General features: G+C 37.9%; 1 protein-coding gene across 15 annotated transcripts in view; it reads left to right on the forward strand.

Annotated features, from left to right (window-relative positions):
• The window catches only part of ADD3 (adducin 3), a 144,621-nt gene that overhangs the window by 97,651 nt on the left and 24,650 nt on the right, over positions 1 to 22,320 (forward strand). For 11 of the 15 annotated variants that reach the window (XM_032281569.1, XM_032281571.1, XM_032281573.1 and 8 more), the window contains one exon: positions 14,979 to 15,198. In XM_032281569.1, the coding sequence (XP_032137460.1) occupies positions 15,004 to 15,198 (195 nt within the window). In that variant the 5' untranslated portion in view covers positions 14,979 to 15,003. Of the gene's footprint in view, positions 1 to 2,144; positions 2,163 to 5,277; positions 5,395 to 5,803; positions 5,821 to 14,978; positions 15,199 to 20,379; positions 20,434 to 22,320 lie in introns of those variants that run through there. The other 4 variants (XM_032281574.1, XM_032281567.1, XM_032281577.1 and 1 more) reach the window with 4 other exon arrangements.

The raw sequence follows: 22,320 nt of genomic DNA on the forward strand, positions 1-22,320 counted from the left end.
TGGGAGGCCAAGGCAGGTGGATCACCTGAGGTCAGGAGTTCGAAACCAGCTTGACCAACATGGCGGAACCCCATCTCTACTAAAAATACAAAAATTAGCTGGCCATGGTGGCTGGGGCCTATAACCCCAGCTACTCGGGAGGCTGAGGGAAAGAGAATCGCTTGAACCCGGGAGGCAGAGGTTGCGTAAGCTGAGATAGCACTGTTGCACTCCAGTCTGGGTGACAGAGTGAGATTCTGTCTCCATAAATAAATAAGTACATACGTACGTACATACATACATACATACTAAAAAAGATGGTCTCTGTAATGGAGTTGGACTGGCTGAATACGCCTGGCAAGGATCTGGAATCCTGGTAAACAGTTGGGGGCAGATTCCCAGAAATGGGCAATAGGAATGAGTCCAGGTATATGAACAGTCAATATGAGTAAGATTCAATAGCTGTCAAACTGTAGCACGTAGGCAGAGGTTGGGATGGAATTTTTGGCAAAGGGTGGTAATTGATAAAAGTCCAGATGTAGTCAATACCAGGGAGATTTGCATGACATCAGAGATCTACCATATGCAAAGATGTGAGCTATCAGGTGACCTCAAGGAACTGTGGCAAATGGTAGAGGGGTCTAAGACTGAGATGTGGGCCCTAGGGTTAAGGCATAGACCTTCAGCTGTAAAAGTATTTGAAGTTACCTGATAGAGAAACAAGAAAGGGAGTGAGGCTGCTTGAGAGTGAGTGGAGTGGCTCAGAGTTTAATGATTAAGAAACAACAGGCTTGGGCCAGGTGTCATGGCTGACATCAGTAATCCCAGCGCTTTGGGAGGCTGAGGCAGGCAGATCACCTGAGGTCAGGAGTTCGAGACCAGTCTCACCAACATGGTGAAACTCCTTCTGTACTAAAAATGTAAAATTAGCTGGGTGTGGTGGTTGTAATGCCTGCTACTCAGGAAGCTGAGGCAGGAAAATCACTTGAATGTGGGAGGCAGAGGTTGTGGTAAGCCGAGATCACGCCATTGCACTCCAGTCTGGGTGACAGAGCGAGATTCTGTCTCCAACAAAAAACCAAAAAGTCAGGCGTGGTGGCCCATGCCTGTAATCCCAGCACCTTGGGAGGCCAAGGCAGGCAGATCACGAGGTCAGGAGATCAAGACCATCCTGGCCAACATGGTGAAATCTCATGTCTACTACATGTACAAAAATGAGCTTGGCATGGTGGTGCACACCTGTAGTTCCAGCTATTCAGAGGGCTGAGGAAGGTGAATTGCTTGAACCTGGGAGGCGGAGGCTGCAGTGAGCCAAGATCACACCATTGCACTCCAGTCTGGGTTTGAAAGAGCAAGAATCTGTCTCCAAAAAAAAAAAAAAAAAAAAAAAAAAGAGGCTTGATATGGTTTGGCTTTGTGTCCCCACCCAAATCTTATATTACATTGTTATACCAAGTATTGGAGGTGGGGCCTGGTGGGAGATGCTTGGATCATGAGGGTGGTTTCTAATGATTTAGTACCATCCCCCTAGTGCTGTCTCATGATAGTTTTCACAAGATCTGGTTGGTTAAAATTGTGTATGTAGCTCCTGCTCCTCCGTTCACTTGCTCACCTGCCACCATGTGAAGACATGCTTCCTTCTCCTTCACCCTTCTGCCACGATTGTAAGTTTCCTGAGGCCTCTTCAGCCATGCTTCTTGTCCAGCCTGTGGAATTGTGGTAAATTAAACCTCTTTTCTTTATAAATTACTTAGTCTCAAGTAGTTCTTTACGTCAGTGCCAGAATAAAGTAATACAAGGTTCAAATGAAAGCCAAACATCAGAGTGGGAACAACAGTAAGACTGACTTCATGCTCAGATGCTAAACTAATTTCTTAGGGTTTCTCATAATCTAAGGGACCTGGGGCCTGGCATGAACCTGCATAGTGTGGGTTCAGTGGTCTCCCACGTGAGTAGAATAGCAGAAATGCAGTGTGTATGTACATATGGCAAGAAACCCACTCACCTGAGAAAGTGACTTTTATTTATTTTCTTTTTTTTCTTTTTTTTTTTTTTTGAGACTGAATCTTACTCTGTCTCCCAGGCTGGAGTGCAGTGGCATGCCATCTTGGCTCACTGCAACCTCTGCCTCCCAGGTTCCAGTGATTCACCTGCCTCAGCCTTCCAGGTAGCTGGGATTACAGGTGCCCATCACCACACCCAGCTAATTTTTGTATTTTTCATAAGGATGGGGTTTTATCATGTTGGCCAGGCTGGTCTTGAACTTCTGACCTCAAGTGATCCACCCAGCTTGGCCTCTCAAATTGCTAGGATTACAGGCATGAGCTACCATGCCTGGCACTGAGCAAGTGGTAAATCCACCCTTGCTTAAGTGAAAATATATTCCATAGTATGTTATGACTTAGTAACTGCTTTAACAGCGTTTCCGCTGTGATGGAAGCAGTAGAGCCCACTGCATCTTTAATTGTGGTTGGCCTTCATTATGAATCTTCAGTTGTACAAAGAAATTTGTATTCATCTGATGTAACAATGTTCATATTTTTATTGCTTTAGATTTCGTTGGAAACACTGACTGACATGGTAGTTGGCAAAGGTCATGCCATTGTGGAAAACTGGAATGTTGCATTGTAGTTATGTATATCAGATGTCTTGTTCAGGTTACTGTTTTGATGATTTGTTATTTCTGAAGAGTTGACATTGATTCTGCAAAGGTGTGCTATCTATGCACACAGTTGATGATAAAGTGCTTTCAAAAATAGATATTACTAGGATGGAAATTCCATTGGAACAGTATATGTGTTGGTTTCCTAGGACTGCTGTAACAAAGTACCGCAAACCCAGTGACTAAAAACAACAGTGGCTATTCTCTTACAGCTCTGAAGGCCAGAAGTCCAAAGTCAAGGTGTTGGCAGGAGGTTCCTTCTGGGGGCTCTGAGGGAAAATCTGTTCCACACCCCTCCCCTGGCTTTTTGTGGTTCCCAGTTTGCAACTTGGTTCCTCCCAGGCTTGGGCTGCATCCATTCAATCTCTGCCCTATCATCACAGGGCTGTTTTCTTCCTGTGTGTCCTCTCTGTTACTCTATGTCCAAATCTTTCTCACTTTCCTCTTATAAAGATAACAGTCATTGGATTTAGGACTCGCCCTAATCCAGTACTTCATCTTAATTTGATCTACAAATCCTGTTTTCAGGTAAGGTCACATTCTGAGCTTCTAGGGACATGAATTTTTGGGGAAGACATTATTCAGCCAGTATAATATGATAGTATGGCTGAACGTCAAACTTTAGATCTAAAAGATGATTCATTTGAAAAAGCCAGGTTTTGACAACTCCATTTTGAGTAACAGATTTCTGAGGTTGATAAACATCTCTTTTAGGCTGGGTGCAGTGGCTCACACCTATAATCCCAGCACTTTGGGAGGCTAGGCTGGTGGATCATGAGGTCAGGAGATAAAGACCATCCTGCCTAACATGGTGAAACCCTGACTCTACTAAAAATACAAAAAATTAGTTGGGCATGGTGGCACGCACCTGTAGTCTCAGCTATTGTGAGGCTGAGGCAGGAGAATCTCTTGAACCCAGGAGGCGGAGGTTACAGTGAGCCGAGATCCCGCCACTGCACACCAACCTGGGCGACAGAGCGAGACTCTGTCTCAAAAAGAATCTCTTTTTGTGAATTTCCACTTAAAACCATTAACCAATTGCTAAAGTGGCAGGTTATAACCAAAAAGTATTTTTGAAAATAATTTTCAAGTACCATTATCTGTGCATTATCATGGCACAATATAAGTATTTTATAAAGAAAACAGATCAAGTTGTGATGATCTTGAAATGTTCCTTAGCAGCCAAAATCTGAAGACAGGAACTCCTACTTCAAATCAGACTTCTTTGCAGTTACAGTGTGTGGAATTAGGTACAGCTTTTGTATTGACTTTTACAAGTTATAAAAGCCAAAAGTCTTTAGCTTGAATAGCTGAAATAGTAGATCAAAATGACCTCTTGGTACTTACTCATACCCCGTGGTTCTTTAATATTTTTGTGTATTTTCTTCCAATTTTTAAAATAAGGAATTTTGTGTCATTTTTTTGTACCTTTCCAGCCCCACCTTTCCCTGACCATGGCATGTCACAATGATATATTAGGAATGGAACACAGAAATATAGTTCATGGTAATAAATCAATTTCCTAGACTAGCCTTTTGGGTACATATTTATTTTGCAGACTCATTTTTAGTAATAAGGGTTGTTGGATTATTTGCATTGCTTTAGTTAAAAACTAATTTCAGCTTGTGAAGTAGGTAGGTGTTGGTTTATTGCAACCTCCACCTGCTGGAATTTGGGGAAGTTAAATTTCCTATATTTGTATTTGAATATTCATTTTGGAAAAGGCTCACTGAGATTTACAGAGTAAGGGTGCAGTAAAGTATGAAGTATGTGAATGTTGATATTTCTTGTGGGGGGAAAAAGCTTTCTGCCTAGAAAGACTACCAAATAAGAGTCAAAGACTTAAGGTATCTCCTGAAATTGAGAGCAATGACTGTTTATGTAAAAATAATAATTTCTAATGATTCCTCTTTTTAAAACCTCTCATTTATCATGAGCTGTCAAGGTCTGGATAGATTCCTGGATGTCAGTTTAAAAATTTTCTCTAATAGCACAGAACTCAACAGAAACTAAATGTCTAGACACACATCCAAAGTAATCAGTCTACTAGTCTCTGCCAGCTTTCTTAAAGGTGGGGGTGGGGGTTATGGGGTGGGGAATTCCTCTTTTATTTTCTCAACCATTTTCCAAAACTCCAGGTTGAAGACAAATGGTGACTAAGGGAATATATATATAGAATGTTCATCATATTTTGTAGAAAGGATAGTAAAGGCTCACCAAGGCCATGTATCTTTGAGTTCTGAAAGATACTTGAGGGATTGCCTTTCTGTGGTTATTTTACTCATTTCATAGGAATATATATAAATATATATATATATACACACACACACACACACACACACATAAACACATGTATATATAAATAAAAACTTGTTTATATATATATTAATCTTTATATATATATATATATATATATGCATAAAATCAGTTTCATATTTACTTTTCCAAATGGTTTATATTGGGAACAATTCAAGTTAATGTTAGATAATGATTAATGATTGAGTTTGGACTTCAAGAAAAACTTTCTCTAAATGGTCTGTACATGTTTTCAACTTTGTAACCCTGCCCCTAGTATGGCCATTGTAATTGGTATATTTGACCTAATTATAATAAAGATTTTTCTTTCAAGTTACTAGTGAATGTTATTTTCACCCCTACCAATTTCTAAGCAAGTAACTGCCTCTCTTCCTCTTCCAACCCCTACCATCACCTCAAGTACAGAAATCTGTTTGCCTCACTGTTCCTTATAACAGGTAATGTAGATCAGTAAAATATCCTTCATCAAGTATTGGTACTTCAGTGACACAGAGGTTAGATTGATCCTCAGCATTGTCCAACTGTGTCTTTAGTCTTTGGGTCACCCTGCTGAATGATTATGTTGACATAGCAAGCACCTACTTGACTTTTTTTTTTTTTTAAAGACAGAGTCTCACTCTGTCACCCAGGCTGCAGTGCAGTGGCATGATCTCAGCTCACTGCGCCCTCCGCCTCCTGGGTTCAAGTGATTCTCGTGCCTCAGCCTCCCAAGTAGCTAGGACTAGAGACATGCGTCACCACACCCAACTAATTTTTTGTGTTTTTAGTAGAGATGAAGTCTCACCGTCTTGCCACGGCTGGTCTTGAACTCCTGAGCTCAAGCAATCTGCCTCCTTAGGCCTCCCAAAGTGCTGGGATTACAGGTGTGAGCCACCGTGCCCAGCCCCTACTTGACATTTTTTTACTTACTGCTCTGTACTTACATTATGAACAGTGTATATTATGACTACATCTAACTGCTTTGTTCCAATTTTACAATCACAAGGAGACTCCTGTTTGCTAAAAGAGTTTATATTAATTAGTACTATATTTTTATTTATAAAACAAAATTTGAAACTGAAACACTCTCTTAGCTGTGGCCTCCAGTTTACACTTCTTTTATCTTTTTTGAATGAATGCTTAGTCAGACATCAACTTCCACTAGGTACAGGACATTTAGTACCACAATGGATTGTTGTTACTATTTTGTTATTGTTGTGGAGGGTTTTTTTCCCTTGACTTTAAGTTGGATTTTAAACTAAGGCTCAGGCCTAACTTTTACTAAACAACTATAGATTCAGTGTTTCCTAGACTTAATATTGAGGTTTAGTATTTAGTTTTATTTTAAAGATAACAGAAGTCATTTCTAAAAGAACAAAACGGGGGTTCAGAAATTTAAGAATTATATGGATCAATCTGACAAGTCCAACAATAGGCCAGAGAGGGAGGTTTCCACATGTGTAGGTTTGATAGCCATGGAAGACTTTGTGCATATTTTATTACTACTTTTAGACTATTTACTATTTCTACTTTGGTGCTGAATATTGTGATCATATAACATGCTCCCCCCTCCCAAAATAAAGGCAGTAATCTAATGGCTCTAGGAAATGATAGTCCTTTGAGCCATCTCATCTTTTTGACTAACTCCACCATGCCTGTTAAGATCTATAACCATGAGTAATTTCCGTATTTGTGAAGAACCTTTGGTAATCTGAGACAAATTATTAAACCTCAGTTTTTATTCTACAAGGCTATAGTAACTAAAACAGCATGGTACTGGTTCAAAAACAGACACATAGACCAATGGAGCAAGTTAGAGAACCCAGAAATAAAGCTACACACCTACAACCATCTCATCTTTGACAAGTTGACAATAACAAGCAATGGGGAAAGGATTCCTTATTCAGTAAACGGTGCTGGGATAACTAACTAGCCATCATATGCAGAAGATTGAAACTGGACCCCTTACTTTTGCAATACACAAAATTCAATTCAAGATGCTTTAAAAACTTAAATGTGAGACCTAAAACTATAAACTCCAGGAGAAAACCTGGATTTCATGACGAAGTCTCCAAAAGTAATTGCAAACAAAATAAACTAGTGGGACCTAATTAAAGAGCTTTCTGCACAGCAAAAGAAACATCAACATAGAAAACAGACAGCCTACAGAATGGTAGAAAATATTTACAAACTATGCATCTAACAAAGATCTATTATCCAGAGTTTATAAGGAACTTAACCCAACAGGTGAACAACCCCATAAAAAAATAGTCAAAGGACATGAATGTCCTCTTCTCAGAAGACATACACACAGTCAACATGCCTATGAAAAAATGCTCAAAATCACTAATCGTCAGGAAAGTACAAATCAAAACCACAGGGAGATACCATCTCATACCAGTCAGGATGACTATTATTAAAATGTCAGAAAATGACAGATGTTGGCAAGGTTGTGGAGAAAAGGAAACACTTACACACTGCTGTCCAGCCACTGTGGTGGAAAGCAGGAGGTTTCTCAAAGAATTTAAAACAGAACTATGATTCGACCCAGCAACTGCATTACTCGGTATATACCGAAAGTAATAGAAGTTGTTCTACCAAAAAGACACAAGCACAAGTATGTTCATTGCAGCACTATCCACAATAACAAAGACAGGAAATCAAACTAGATGCCCGTAACAGTGGTCTGGATGAAGAAAATGTGGTACATATATACTATGCAATACTATACAGTCATAATATAACATGAAATCATGTCCTTTGCAGCAACATGGATACAGCCAGAGACCATTATCCTAAGCATATTAACACAGGAACAGAAAACCAAATACTGCATGTTATCACCCATAACGGTAACAAAGGTGGGAACAATAGATGCTGGGCCTACTTGAATGGGGAGGGTAGGAGGAGGATGAAGGTAGAAAAATTACCTATCGGGTACTCTGCTTACTTGGATTATGAAATCATTTGTACACCAAACCCCAATGACATACAGTTTTCCCATGTAACAGACCTGCACATGTATGTACTCCCTGAACCTAACATAAAAGGGGTGGGGAAACGTTGTATACTTTATATAGAATCGTTTTTAACTGAAGAAAACCCTCTGTTTTCTTATCTATGAAGTTGGGGATGGGTCACCTTTTCATAGAGTTGTGAAGGATTTTTCTTGGAGGTTGCAATGAAGTCTCATTCTGTCACCCATGCTGAAGTGCAGTGGTGCAGTCTTGGTCTATTGCAACCTCCACCTCCTGGGTTCAAGTGATTCTCCTGCCCCAGCCTCCGAGTAGCTAGGATTACAGATGTGTGCCACCATGCCCAGGTAATTTTTGCATTTTTAGTATAGGTGGGGTTTCACCATATTGGCCAACCTGGTCTCCAACTCCTGACCACAAGTGATTCCCCCACCTTGGCCTCTCAGAGTGCTGGGATTACAGGCATGAGCCACCACACTGGCCAGAGTTGTGAAGGATACTAAAGGAGATAATCTGTGTAGAGCATAGTACTTGGAATTTTGTGATTGCTTTAAAGTGTTTCATTAAATTACTGATTTTGTAGTTCAGACATGTTTATGTATACATACATTTAGTATCTATCTTAGACCAATTTCTATTATCACTCATTCAGTTGGTGTATTATACTTGTCTTTTCAGGTCCCTACATAATCTCTTTCTGAGGTTTGTTTTATTTCATAATAAAGCCCTCAACTCTTTTAATATGATGCTAAATTAGCTTTAGAAACAAAAGTAAAACTTAGATATAATTTATTATTACCTAGAGCACAATCAATGTCATGTTGTTAATAGCTTCTAGTTAAGACATAGCAGTCATCTGTCAGGTAAGGAGTTAGGACTTCCTACATACTGGTCAGTATCCAATGTAGTCTCCTTTTCAGGTGGACTTGAGCCAATTTAATGGTCCTTACCTTGCCCGTAGTCCCTTTCTGTTTGGAATTTAAAGTTGTAAGGATTGCTTTGTGATATTACACCATTTATCTGCCTACCTCATTAAGCTTCTTGGTCTGCCCATCTCCTAATACTCTTTGTCTTTATGTCTCTTATTTATATGTTTTGGTAAGTACTGATGGTAAAGATACCAAGTTTATGGTTGTGTGGGTGTATGTATGAAAAATAGAAAGTTATGTGAATGTGGTCTTTCCCTCTCTCTCAAAGTCTTACCGTACTATACTCACCTGTTTTTGAACAGTGGTTGACCACAGGTAACAAACTGCAGTTAAAGTGGGAGACTACTGTATTGATAAAATGTTAATGGGTACTTTTTAATATTTAATGACACAGTTACTTAAAACTTGTCCCTTTGGTGTTTAGGTCAAGCAAACCACCAATAAACAACTACCCCACTTGTACATCTATTTTTGTATGCATGCTAGGTACACAGACCATTGTGTCTATTACAAGCACTAGAATTTTAGCCCTTCTTAATAGCCTATTCTTCTGAGTGGATGGTATTTATAAAGTACATACATAAACATGGTGTGATGGGCCTGGTTTCTTTCTTATACTTCATTAAAGGAGTAAATTTTGATTATGGGGGAATCTGGATGACATGGTAATGCTAATAAACATCATTATTAGGATTTTATAGTACGATATTTGAGCAATGTAACTTTAGAAGAGTCACTCAACACCTCTGAGTATAGTTTCATCTGTAAAAAGTGACCTTTGAATCTAGTCTGAAATATTTCAAGAGCCGAGAAGCTTACATAAAATCAATAGCATTTATAGGAATAAGATCCTAGTGCTTTGTGGGATAATTAAATTTTTCTCCATTTGTGTACTTAGTGCCATCTGTATTACTTAGTGCTACTCAATGCCAGGTTCATTTGAATTTTTTTCTCCCATTTTTCTTCTTTTTTATCTATGTCTGATTCAAGTTTTCAGATCTCTCGATTTCCATGTTCAGTTGTATATAAAGTTGTGGCTAGCAGTTAAAAGTAGCTCATGTCTTTTAGAACTTAAAATGAAAATTTCACTAGTTGTTCTAAGGATGGTAGCTTGTCATAGTTTGTGTAGGGTCTAAGTTGTTTTCTAGAACTTCAAATAACTTTAAAATTTCATAGTAACTTTCATCAAGAAAAACTAAAGTAGCATTTGTTGTTTTGTTTTTTAACCAAATATGCTGCTTTGAGGTCTTGGCGTATCTTTGATTATTCTTTTAAGTGTGGAACAATAGGCCTGGTACTTGAAAGTGCAGCCATCTCTTTGCTTATTCTAGAGAAAGCTGTTCAAACTGCCAAGAATTTTAAGTTTGGAAAGATTTTTTATAAGTAATAACTTCTTTTCAAAAGATTGTTTTTACTATTCCCAGCTGAGAAATAATGCAAACCAGATTGATTTTGAAGGAGTTGTGATATAGTAAAGTAACTCAGCGCCTTTTATGGCGCTCTCTTCCATTGTGAGGACTACAAGATAGTCCCATCCCCAAGCTTGCAAGGTGGTCAGTAGCTTCTCAGGATGGATTTTTTAAATAGCAGTTTTATGGAGATATATTCACATACCATGCAATTTGCCCATATAAAGTATACAATTCAGTGGTTTTTAATATAGTCAGAGTTGTACAACTATCACCACAATAATTTTAGAACATTTTTATTACTCCGAAAAGAAGTCTCATTAGCAGCTGCTCATCATTTTCCCACAGCGCTAGGCAGCCACTAATCTGTTTTCTGCCTCTATAGGTTTGCCTCTTCTAAACATTTCCTATAAATGGAATCATACAATATGTGGTCCTTGGTGACTAGCATCTTTCCCTTACAATGTTACAAGACTCATCCATGTTGTAGCATGTGTCAGTACTCCATTTCCTTTGATTGCCATGTAATATTCTTTCTGGAATACTATATGACAAAATATCATATTTTGTGTTTATCAGTTGATAGATGTTTGGGTTGTTTCTACTTTCTGCTATTAATAAAAAAAAATGCTATGATTATATAATAGTCAAAAACTGGAAATAACCGGTTGTCGTTCAGTAGGCAAATGATTAAATAATGATACAGCCATACCATAGAATAGCACTCAGTAGTAAAAAGGAACAAATTCTTAGCCGGGCTATGGTGATGTGCACCTGTAATCCCAGCTACTCGGGAAGCTGAGGCAGGAGAATCTCTTGAGCCCGGAAAGTGGAGGTTGCAGTGAGCCAAGATCATGCCGCTGCACTCCAGTCTGGGCTACAGAGCAAGACTCCATCTCAAACCAAAAAAAGGGAACAAATTATCGATATAACAGTCTCTGTAAATCCTCAGTAAATGATGCTGAGTGAAAAAAGCCAATCCCCAAAGGTTTTATGTATTGCATATATTCATTTGTATTCTTTAAATGACAATTATAGAAATAGACAATGGGTTAGTGGTCGCTGCCGATTAAAGAGGGAGTGGAAATGGGCCTTGCTATTAAAGGACAGCATGAGGAGTATTTCTGGTACTGGAAATCATCTCCTTGATTGTATTACTGTCAGTGTCCTGGTTGTGATACTGTAATACAGTTTTGCAATGTGTTGTCATTGGGAGAAACTGGGGAAAAGGGCATAAGGGATGTCTGTATTATTTCCTATAAATGATTACATTTTAAAAACTTTTTTTGAAAAAAAAAAAAAAAATCTGTTGACTCAGTATTCTGCCTAGAAATCTTAGCCAGCTCCACATTTGTTAAGCATGTTTTCTAGTTTTCAAATTAACACACTTATTAGTTTGTGCTCTCACGAAGCAATATAACCCCTTTTCCAGCCTCCAGTAGCAGTCTCCTCACTGCCTTGTCAGCCTCCACTAAAAGCGTCCGCACTGCCTAGGCCCCAAAGCTAATGCCACGTTTTCAGTTTTTGTTATTACAGCACCAGTAACATCAGTTTTCACTTTAGTTATCTGTTGTGTAAAACATAAAACAAAGCTTTGTGTCTTTAACAATTTATTTCTCATGATTCTGTATGTTGGCTGAGTAGTACCTCACCTGCTTTTATCTGGACTCATTCATGTTGCTGTAGTTAGCTGATGGGGTCTGCTGGGAACCTGGCTTACTGGGGACAGCTGGGCCTCTTTCTCCTTATTTTTCATGATGGGCTTCTTCATGGTGTGGCAGCTCCATGACCCTCAAAGGCATACTCTTGGAAGTTGTATAACGTCACTTCAGCTACGTTCCATTAGTCAAAGCAAGTCACAAGTCCAAACCAGATTTAAGGGATAGAAAAATAGTCTCTACTTCTTAGTGGAATAAGTGGCAAGGTTATATTACAGGGAAGCATGGAAGAATTCTTGAGACATTTTGTGTGTGGGGGTGGGCTTTCTTTTCGTAAATGTATTTTGTATCCTGTCTTACCTGTGAGCAAACTTTAAAAATTCTTTAGTAAGGAAATAACATGGTATACTATAAAATTCAGGAGGGCCTGAAAATTGTGGTATTAATATTTTCCTTTGACTGTGTTGATACTGGATTTGTCTTATGTTGGAATAATGTTTATTTACGTGTTTTGGATATTTTTTTTTGCTTTGTTTTGAAATTATTTCAGACTTAAAATTAAGAGTTGGCAAAAATAGTTAAAGAATTGCTGTTTGTCCTTCAACCAGATTCCCTAAATGATATCTTTCATAACCATATTGCAATTATCAGTTTCAGGAAATTAACATTGATGTAAATACTATTATCACATTTACAGATTCTATTTAAATTTCACCAATTGTCTCACTAATGCCTTTTTCCTGGTCTAGGATCTGATCCAAGATTACATGTTGCATTTAATTGTCACGTCTTAGTGTCCTTTGTCTTCTTTAATCTGGAACAGTTCCTTAGTCTTTATTTTTCATGACCTTGACATTATTGAAGAGCACTGGCCAGTTATTTTGTAGAATGATCCTCAGTTTAAGGCAGTCAGTTGATTTGATTCAGAGGAACCTGGTCTGCTGTAGTTCTGCTTTCAAATTGTTGAATATACTGAAACATTGCAGAAAGATTATTCTTATCTGTTAATAATAATACTAGGGGTTGGATAGCTGAGGGAATGAATAGAAATGTAATCATTGGCAGTATCTTTAAATGGCTCTGTGTTTAGAGTATCTGTCTTATAGGCGCTTATTTTCAAAAATCCTCCCCCAAAAATGTGCTTTCAGATATGTAATTCATAGAATCATAAACACCCCTTTATAATGTCCTCAGAGTTTGAAATTGTTTTCATCTTTCTGCAATGCTGATATTCACGTGTTTTAAATGGGTAGACTTGCTATTTGCAAAGCCTTCTATCTAAGCTAAGCAGATAGCTGTAACATTTTATCTGTGACTGGCTACTTAAAGTTCCTTTAACACCCATATTTCTCAAAGCAAATTGTAAACTAGTTTTCCATGAATACAGAAACTTATTTTCCTCACTCCATCATCCATACTGGAATGCAGTGGTGTGATCAAGACTTACTGCAGCGTCAACTTCCTGGGCTCAAGGAATCCTCCCACCTCCACCTCCTAAGTAGCTAGGACTACAGGCGCATGCTGACACACCTGGCTATTTTTTTTTTTTTTTAATTTTTTTGTAGAAACTGGGTCTCACTGTGTTGCCCAGGCTGGTCCAGAACTCCTGGGCTCAAGTGATCCTCCCACCTCAGGCTCCCATAATGCTGCACTTATAGTCACGAGCCACCACACCCAGCCTAAACTCTCTATTAATAAAAAAAAAAAAAAAAAAAAAAGCAAAATTATGATTTACTGTAAGAGTACTATTTTTAAAATATTAACATGTAAAGAAATATGTAATAAGCTGCAATAAATATTTCTTCCAAAAAAAAATCAAGGAATCATTTCTTACTCTAGCATATATTCATTCTCAATTAACCTATCCTACCCCTTCTTCTTGTTGCCTACCTGACCATAACTTAGAGTTTCTAGGGCATTGTTTTTCAAACTGTGGGCCACAGCCTATTAGTGGGTCATGAATCAGTTTGACCAGCATTTGTTAAAATGGAATAGATTAAAATAGAAAATATCAGAATGTACCACATAGTAAAGGGAAATATGATGTCATTAATTTATTTCAGTTATAGATCTTTTATATTTGTATGTGAATCCAATATAAAATGTTTGAAAGCCACCATTCTAGAGTGTTTCATCTATTTGTGTCTTGAACCTAATGTTTTTTAAACATGCATGTTAGATAGTTGTTATTTGCATAAGATTTTTAAAACTAGAATTTTGTATATGCATTGATACCTTGTTGCTAATCTGCATGGGCAAAGGCTACATCAGAGGGAAACCCTTAGTGTTCACAAGTTTTATAACTATTTAAAAATTTGTTCTCTGTAGCATTTTGAAAGTACGTTAAGACTATTTTTTTCCTTAATGTTATTCATACTGGTTTGTACTAGTTCCTATTACTCTGAAACACTTAGAAAATATGCCTGTGCCTATGTGGTATTAAAAACAAGAGTTGGGGGCCAGGCATGGATGCTCATGCCTGTAATCCTATCACTGGGAGGCCAAGGCAGTAGGATCATTTCAGCCCAGCTGGGCTCAGGGCTGATGCCTGTAATTCCAGCACTTTGGGAGGCCGAGGTGGGCAGATCACAAGGTCAGGAGTTTGAGACGAGCCTAGCCAATATGGTGAAACCCTGTCTCTACTAAAAAAATAGAAAAATTAGCTGGGCGTGGTAGCACGCATCTGTAGTCCCAGCTACTTGGGAGGATAAGGCAGGAGAATCACTTGAACCCGGGAGGTGGAGGTTGCAGTGAACTGAGATTGTGCCACTGCACTCCAGTCTCAGTGACAGAGACTCCGTCTCAAAAAAAATAAAAAAGCAGTTGATGACATTAACATGATTGAACCATAAGTTTCCATTGCTCTGAAAATATCAACTTCCAATTTAGTATTATAATCTAAGATCTTTTTATATGAATAAAAAATTGTTCTAATTTTTTTGAGAAGCTACTTTTTAAAGTGGTACCTGTTACTCTGAGGGCAAAATGTAAAAGTTCTGCTTGACCCATCTAAATTTTGAACTTAATAATGATTTAATCATGAATGTCATTCTTTGTGTTTATTAATGCAGATAAGAGTAATCCCAGACTTGAAACATGAGCTCAGATGCCAGCCAAGGCGTGATTACCACTCCTCCTCCTCCCAGCATGCCTCACAAAGAGAGGTATTTTGACCGCATCGATGAAAATGACCCAGAATACATTAGGGAGAGGAACATGTCTCCTGATCTACGCCAAGACTTCAATATGATGGAGCAGAGGAAGCGAGTTACTCAGATCCTGCAAAGTCCTGTGAGTTGAATTAGAAGGCTGTAATTTTTCTTCCTCTTTGGAAATATGATAAGGTATGATAAGGCAGAAGGTTTCTTAACTACCCTCAGGTTAAATAAAAGAGGGGTGGAAGAAGAGTGACCAGTTGCTTCCAGTCTTTCAAAGGAGAAATGGACATCTAATTTGAGTATTTGATTTGCAAAGCTTTAACGACAAACTAGTATTGTATTTGGTGGTTTAAATTTTGTGTGTTTTCTGGGTAAAGCACTTTATTAAAGGAGGATAAAGGATTTTACTTAATTAAGGACACCCAATTTAGACTGAATATCTAAAGGAAAGAAAGGCATGACTTAAGTCATGGGAACCAAGAAATAAGTTAGGCATATCCCATGCACATATTTTCTTCTTCCTTTGGGTTCCCTGACACTCAGAGTGGCATGAGAAGAGTTAAGGTTTTTGAGGAAGTCTGTGAATTTGGCAGCCTAATATTACATATGCCTACTGCAGGTACACATGTGCATACACGCTAAATTAACTAAATTAAAAGTAGATTACAAGCCAGACTCAGTGGCTCATGTGTGTAATCCCAGCACTTTGGGAAGCCAACGCAAGAAGATCACTTGAGTACAGGAGTTTGAAACCAGCCTAGGCAGCATAGTGAGTCCTGTCTCTACAAAAAATTTTAAAAATTAGCCGGGTGTGGTGGTGTGCACATGTAGTCCCAGCTACTCCTGGGAGGATGAGGCAGGAGGATCACTTGAGTGATCAAGTGATCAAGAAGGTCAAGGCTGCAGTGAGCCGTGATTGTGCCGCTGCATTCCAGCCTGGGCAACAGAGTGAGACCTTGTCTCAAAAAATAGAAAAAAAAAAAAATTCCAAGCTAAAACTCCTGTCTGCACAGCCATAGTCAGACTTTGTGAATCATATTCAAGTGATCTGTTTTCTTTCCAAACCTTAGTGGAAATATATTAATACATGATGGAAAATGAAAGAATATTTTGATTTAAAATGCAAAATGAATTCATAACTCTATGCATAATGAAGATCATGCACCCCTAAGGCAGAGTTCAGCACATAGACACATGTTGCCAAGGTTAGGGTTATATTAGGTTTCCAACTTGAGTATCAAAATTAGCACTAAGGCATAGAACTGCCCTGGTAAATCATTTTTGTTGTGTCCTTGTGAATGTAGTCTCAGAGGTGAGTCCAAAACCAAAAGGGAATTCCACTCTGGGTAATTAATTCTCCCTTACCAATGGCCTTGGTGAAAGCATTGAAGTACAGGTTATAAAAACGATGCAAGCTTTGAGTAATTTTAAAAGTATACTGCCCACTTTAAAGAAACTCTTTCCAAATGGAAAGATTCATCAGAAAAGTCATGAAGAGAGTAAATGTTCAGCGCCTTACTTTATGCAAACTTGAGTGTCTGTGTTTATAAATACTTGAAGAGCACAATAATTATTTAGCTCAAAATAGATTTGTTTCCTTCTCTAAAGAAGCTCCATTTTTAAGAACTAACTTACTGGACTGTAAATGGTGGTTCATGCCTGTTGTAATCCAGCACTTTAGGATGGCAAGGCGGGAGGATTGCTTGAGCCCAGGAGTTTGAGACCAGCCTGGGCAACATAGTGAGACCCTGTCTCTGCAAGAAATTAAAAAATTAGTCGAGCATGGTGGTGCCAGTCTGTAATCTCATACTTGGGAGGCTGAGGTGAGAGGATTATTTGAGCCCAGGAGATCAAGGCTGCAATGAGCCATGATCACACCACTGCACTCCAACCTGGATGACAGAGCGAGACCCTGTCTCAAAAAAAAAAAATATAAGAAGAACTTATCAACCAGATGATTGTAAAATGATTGTTGTAACAGTCATTAGCATATAGGAACTAAAAGAATAAAGTTTCAATTTTGGTTAAGGTTGTTAAATACTGAGATTTCTTTAGGGAGTATCTCAAAGAGGACCACTGAATTCTAACTGTAAAGTTTAAATGAAAAAAAGTACTAAACCTCCTTTTTATGCCGGGTTTCGGATTTATAGTTTCCACATTAAACTAAAGGCACATAATGTAAGCAGATTATTTTTTTACACTTACAATTTTTTAATTGGCTTAAAAGTAACAATTTTACTCATGCCTTGGGGAACTTAATCAAATAATGAGAAAAGGCAAACACATAGTTTGTCATTTCCCTATTCACTTAAAAAGAATGATCACTTTCTGCCCAGAGTGGAACAAAGAAGGCTGAGGTTAAAAGAATTAAAAGTTGATCTTTTTTTTTCCTAGATTTTTGCTAGTGAATTTAAAATCTTGTTTGTGAAAGACTTGAGAAATTGTATACATTTTGTCTTCCTACCTATTTTAGGACAGTGGCTTTTACGTTTCTTTTGATGTAACAGAAACTTCACCAAGGGAAATGATGCTTGGTGGCTTGTATTATCTGCTGCTAAATAACAAATTATTCCAAAACTTAGCAGCTCACAACAAGCATTCATTATCTCACCATTTCTGTGGGTCAGAAATTCAGGAGCAGGTTAGCTGAGTTGTTCTGGCTCAAGTCCTCTGATGAAGCTGCAGTCAGTATGTTAGCCAGGGCTGCTGTCATTTGAAGGCTTTACTGGAGCTGGAGGATCCACTCTTAGATGGATCACTCACATGGCTGTTGGCAAAAGCCCACATTTCCTTGCCACATGGACCTTTTTCTAAAGCTGCTTGCATATTCTTCCCCAGAGCAAGGATCCAAGAGAGGGAAGCCTGCAATGCTGCTTTTGACCTAATCTCAGACCTCACACACTATCACTTGTACCATACTTCTTAGTTAGAAGTATGTCATTAAATTCTCCCCATGCTCCAGGGGAGAGAAATTAAGCTCCATCTTTTGAGGAGAGAATCGTCCACTCTCTGGTTACTATTTATTTATTTAGAGACAGGGTCTTCCTGTGTTGCCCCAGGCTAGTGTGCAGTAGCTGTTAACAGGCACAGTCATAGCACACAAAATCCTGTGCTCAAGTGATCCTCTTGCCTCAGCCTCTTGAGTGGCTGGGACTACAGGTATGTGCCACCATCCCTGGTAGGTCACAATTTATTTTAAAGGAACCTCAGTCTGTCCTGCCACAATTTATTTTTCTTCCTCCCACATGCAAAATACACTCATCTTTTCCTAGCACCTCCTAAAAAGTCTTCTCCCATTACAACATTACCTTGAATACAGAATCTCATCACCTAAATGTGGCCCAGCTGCAGATGATCCTCCTCAGGGTGTAGAACCTTAAGTACTGGTCCTGTTGACCTGTGAAGTAAAGATTCATGTTACCTGCTCCCCAGTGGCAGGACAGGTAACTGCTGTAGACATTCCTCTTCAAAAAGGAGAAAATTGGGAAATACGAAGGAGTCACCGGTCCAAAGCAATTGTGAAATCCATCTGGACAAATGTTTAGAAGTTTTTGATTAGGACTCAGTCCTGCTGTTTACCAGGAGTGAACCTTCCTGGTGCTTGGCTTTGCCCACTAGGTTCTTGGTTCCACTGTCTGAATCATCCTTCCTTTCTCTTGAAAGGTAGCCTCTGTTTGCCACTTCATGTTTTTCTTAGACTACTTTCTTCTTGTAGAAGTTTTAGGGGTCCAAAGGCCCCTTTTCCTTTTGTACTGTCTTTGTTCCTTTCAGCCCAAGCTTGGAGTGTTTCTGCTGATATAATTCATTTAGAAATTTTGTGAGTCTCCTAGATACTGGGATTCATTCAGATAGGCAAAATCCATACCCAATAAAGATTAAAATCAGATATTACTAATTCATGTTTGTAAGTAACAAATTTGTAAGTCTTCTATTTAAAATGCTTGGTTAATTTGGGAAGAAAGGAAATCAGAAGAGAAATAAAAGCAAAGTATAATACTTTTGTATTAAGCACTTACTATGTGCCAAGCACCTATTACGTATTTTTAATCCTCAAAGCAATTCAGTTAAAGAAGAATTAATATGCCTAGGTTACAGATGCATAAACTGAAACTTCGAGACATTAAATAACTTGCTGAAGTTTTACAGCTTAGCTAAATGATGTGGTCAGAATTTAAACTCCAAAGCTCACACCTGTAATCACTAGGCTGTACCATTTAGAGCATTCAGTGACAATGAAAAAATTCGGCCTGTATGTTTTTATATCATCATATTCATCTTCAAAGTCTGCTGCTCAAGTTAATTCAACACAACCTGAAAGAGTTTATAATCACAAGACATTTTGGTGTAAATGTAAATTTGGATGACAAAAATCACCTCTTATTGCCTTGAGCTGAGAGAATAAGAACAAATAATTTTTCTTATTCTGGTCCTCAGGTATTACTTATTTCTAGGGATTTCACAGCCTTTGATCATATTTAAATTTTTTTAAAAGAAAATGTTTATCTTAGAAATCAAATACCAATTGGTAAATTAGTTTGGATTGAGGTTTTGTTGCATTAGAGAAAATCAACAAGTTCTCTTTGTCTGCTGACAAAGTACATTATATATACTCCTCGTATATAATGTCTGTGGAGACCCTAAGTTTTTCTCAAAACAAAGTGTTGGGGAGAAACTATTGGAATTAAGTGATGCCTCTTCAAAGTTCAAGAAGCAAATGAATTGAAAAACTAAGCAATAGCACGTTGAACACAAGAGATAGATAATTCTGAATGCATGGATGGATGGATAGTGACTAGCTGGGTGGGCTTTGAAACATAAAGCATTTGAATGTTGTCCAACAGGCTCCTACGGAACCTGACTGCTTAATATGGAAAACAGTTGCTGGGCTTCCTAAGCCTTACCATCATGGGAAGCAGTTAAGACTGGTTGACACAAATGTGCAGTTAAATTCTGTAGGTGGTGGTAGCTTGGGCACATGACATACTAACAATTTTTAATAACAGGGCAATGCATACCGCTACAAGCTTATGTTGATGCAAGGAGAAACGCCAAAGCCATATACATTTTAGGATATCCCTGGAAGTAAGGCGTAAGTGTTAACAGGGTGCCTTAATTCAAATAATTGATCAAAATCACCATGATATAGGGTCAATTAAGAAGTTTAAGATGCAAGATTCTTAACTTGGTTTACATTTCTGTTGTACACAGCTTCAAGAAAAATATTCTAACCTTTAGCTTCATATTAAGACTTAGATACAGGAGAAAGACCATCCAGAAGAAAATATGGTTTATTTGTTTTTTCTCCTTTCAACAGGGCCAGTGGTATTCTATTTCCAAATGAGTACATTTCTTAATGGAGAAATTCTAAGTAAGTTTGTTATGCTCCTAATACTGCTTTAGGAGAGATCTAATGACATAATTGTAGGGTGACTTGGGAGCAGCAAATCTGTAATCTTTTTTTATTTTTATTTTTTATTTTTATACTTTTTGCCCCAATTTTCCTCTCTAGTAATTTTGAGGTTAAACATCCAGATGTGGATGTTTAAAATTGATCTCTGATGTCTCCAATATTTATCAGTATTTTTACCTGAGTGTAATTTAGACGTTACTGATAAATCAGCCCACATGGAGTGGTTTTCTTTTTGTTTGTTTTTTTTTTTTTAGCATTAATTGAAATAATTTTATCAAGTTTTTTTTTTTTTTTAATCAAATTGGTTCTCTTTTCTGTGACTTAAATATTTTATCTCCTGCCATTTTCTCCTGAAAGTTCTGACCTTGGATACAGAGCCTTAAAATGTGATGTCTCAAGTGAATTCTACTTTTGGTTTATAGTATTCAGGAATATGGGAGTACTTAAAGTGTATTCTTAGCTTGCATGAATCTCAAATCTCTGAATCTTTCACATTTTTAGAAGTCAATTTTTGTCCATACCTTATGAATTCAAAGTGTATAGCCTCACTCCCTCGACACTGATAGATATATAAAATAAAAGGGTGTGAGATTCAGATAAGGCTTTTAAGGTACCCTCTCTCTAACTTTTGCTTTTCACCTCATGATTTATTTACCATACTTCTTGGACCTATGTTTGAAGAGCTGTTCAGATGAATTTATTTAAAGAAAATAAATTTTACCTAGTAGATAATGGGCAGGCCTAATTACACAGGAGGAATTTCTCATTCAAGTAATAGGCTGATAAGACTGTTTTCTAGCTAATAACCTACGAAATGGATCTTTGCTACCTTAAATCAGTCAAGATTTAGATCAGATTCTTCACTTTCTTTATATCTAGGAAAATGAAAAGAAACTCTTAATATTAATTGAGCACTGAACTACACACTCAGGGAGACTCTAGAAATATGAAAGACACAGTTTCAGTCATGAGATAATATGGTAGAGTAGGAAAAGAGTTAAACAATCACAGTCATACATTTGGTACCCTAAGTACAGTGTAGGGAAATGTTCACAGGGAGATGCAGAAGAGAAGAAATACAGCGATCCCTCCTAACTTGGATGATTAGGAGACTCCAAGGAGAAGGTAGCATTTATGATGTGTTGGATAAAGGATAAGAATTCATTAGGAAGAACAGTGGAAGTCAATACTTCAGTTAGATGAACTAGATCGAGCAGGGATAGAGAAGTGCAAGTTGTGATCAGATGAACTTCATAGGCTAGACTAAAGCATGAGGTGGTAGTAATGGCAGATAAAGCGAAAAAATTACATAGCAGACTATGGAAATTTTGGAGTACCGAGCCATGTCGTAAGTTAGGAGTCAGTACATTTTCTCATCGTTACCCATTTTGTTTACACAATTTTTTATAAAAGTGTTCGTTTTGGATCTGGGTTCAAATTTTGCTTTGCCTACCACTTACTAGCTATGTGACATCAGGAAGCTCATTTAACTTGAGCTTCAGTTTCCTTGTTAGGGGAAAATACTTCACACAGTTGTGAAAATTAAATAAAATAAGAACATGCAGGAGAACACCTAGCATGTAGTAGGCAACTATTTTTTGGAAATTATATATTTATTGCTAATTTGAAGTATGTTATGCTTTTGTGGCAACACTTTGAAGATTTTAATTCCTTAGACTATATTTTGGTTTTTGAAGGTCTTGAATCTGTCACCCTGATGGCGTTCTGATTTACTCATCTTCACAAAATTTAACAACTACCACTACCTCCTCTTCTATGCTCTTCTGCACCTGAGAAAGAAGACATAGTTTATGCCATGGTTTTGTGTATATGTTGTTTGATCTT

This window comes from Sapajus apella, unplaced genomic scaffold (genome assembly GCF_009761245.1).
Source record: "Sapajus apella isolate SASKATOON/1434 unplaced genomic scaffold, GSC_monkey_1.0 scaffold13, whole genome shotgun sequence".
Classification (NCBI taxonomy): domain Eukaryota; kingdom Metazoa; phylum Chordata; class Mammalia; order Primates; family Cebidae; genus Sapajus; species Sapajus apella.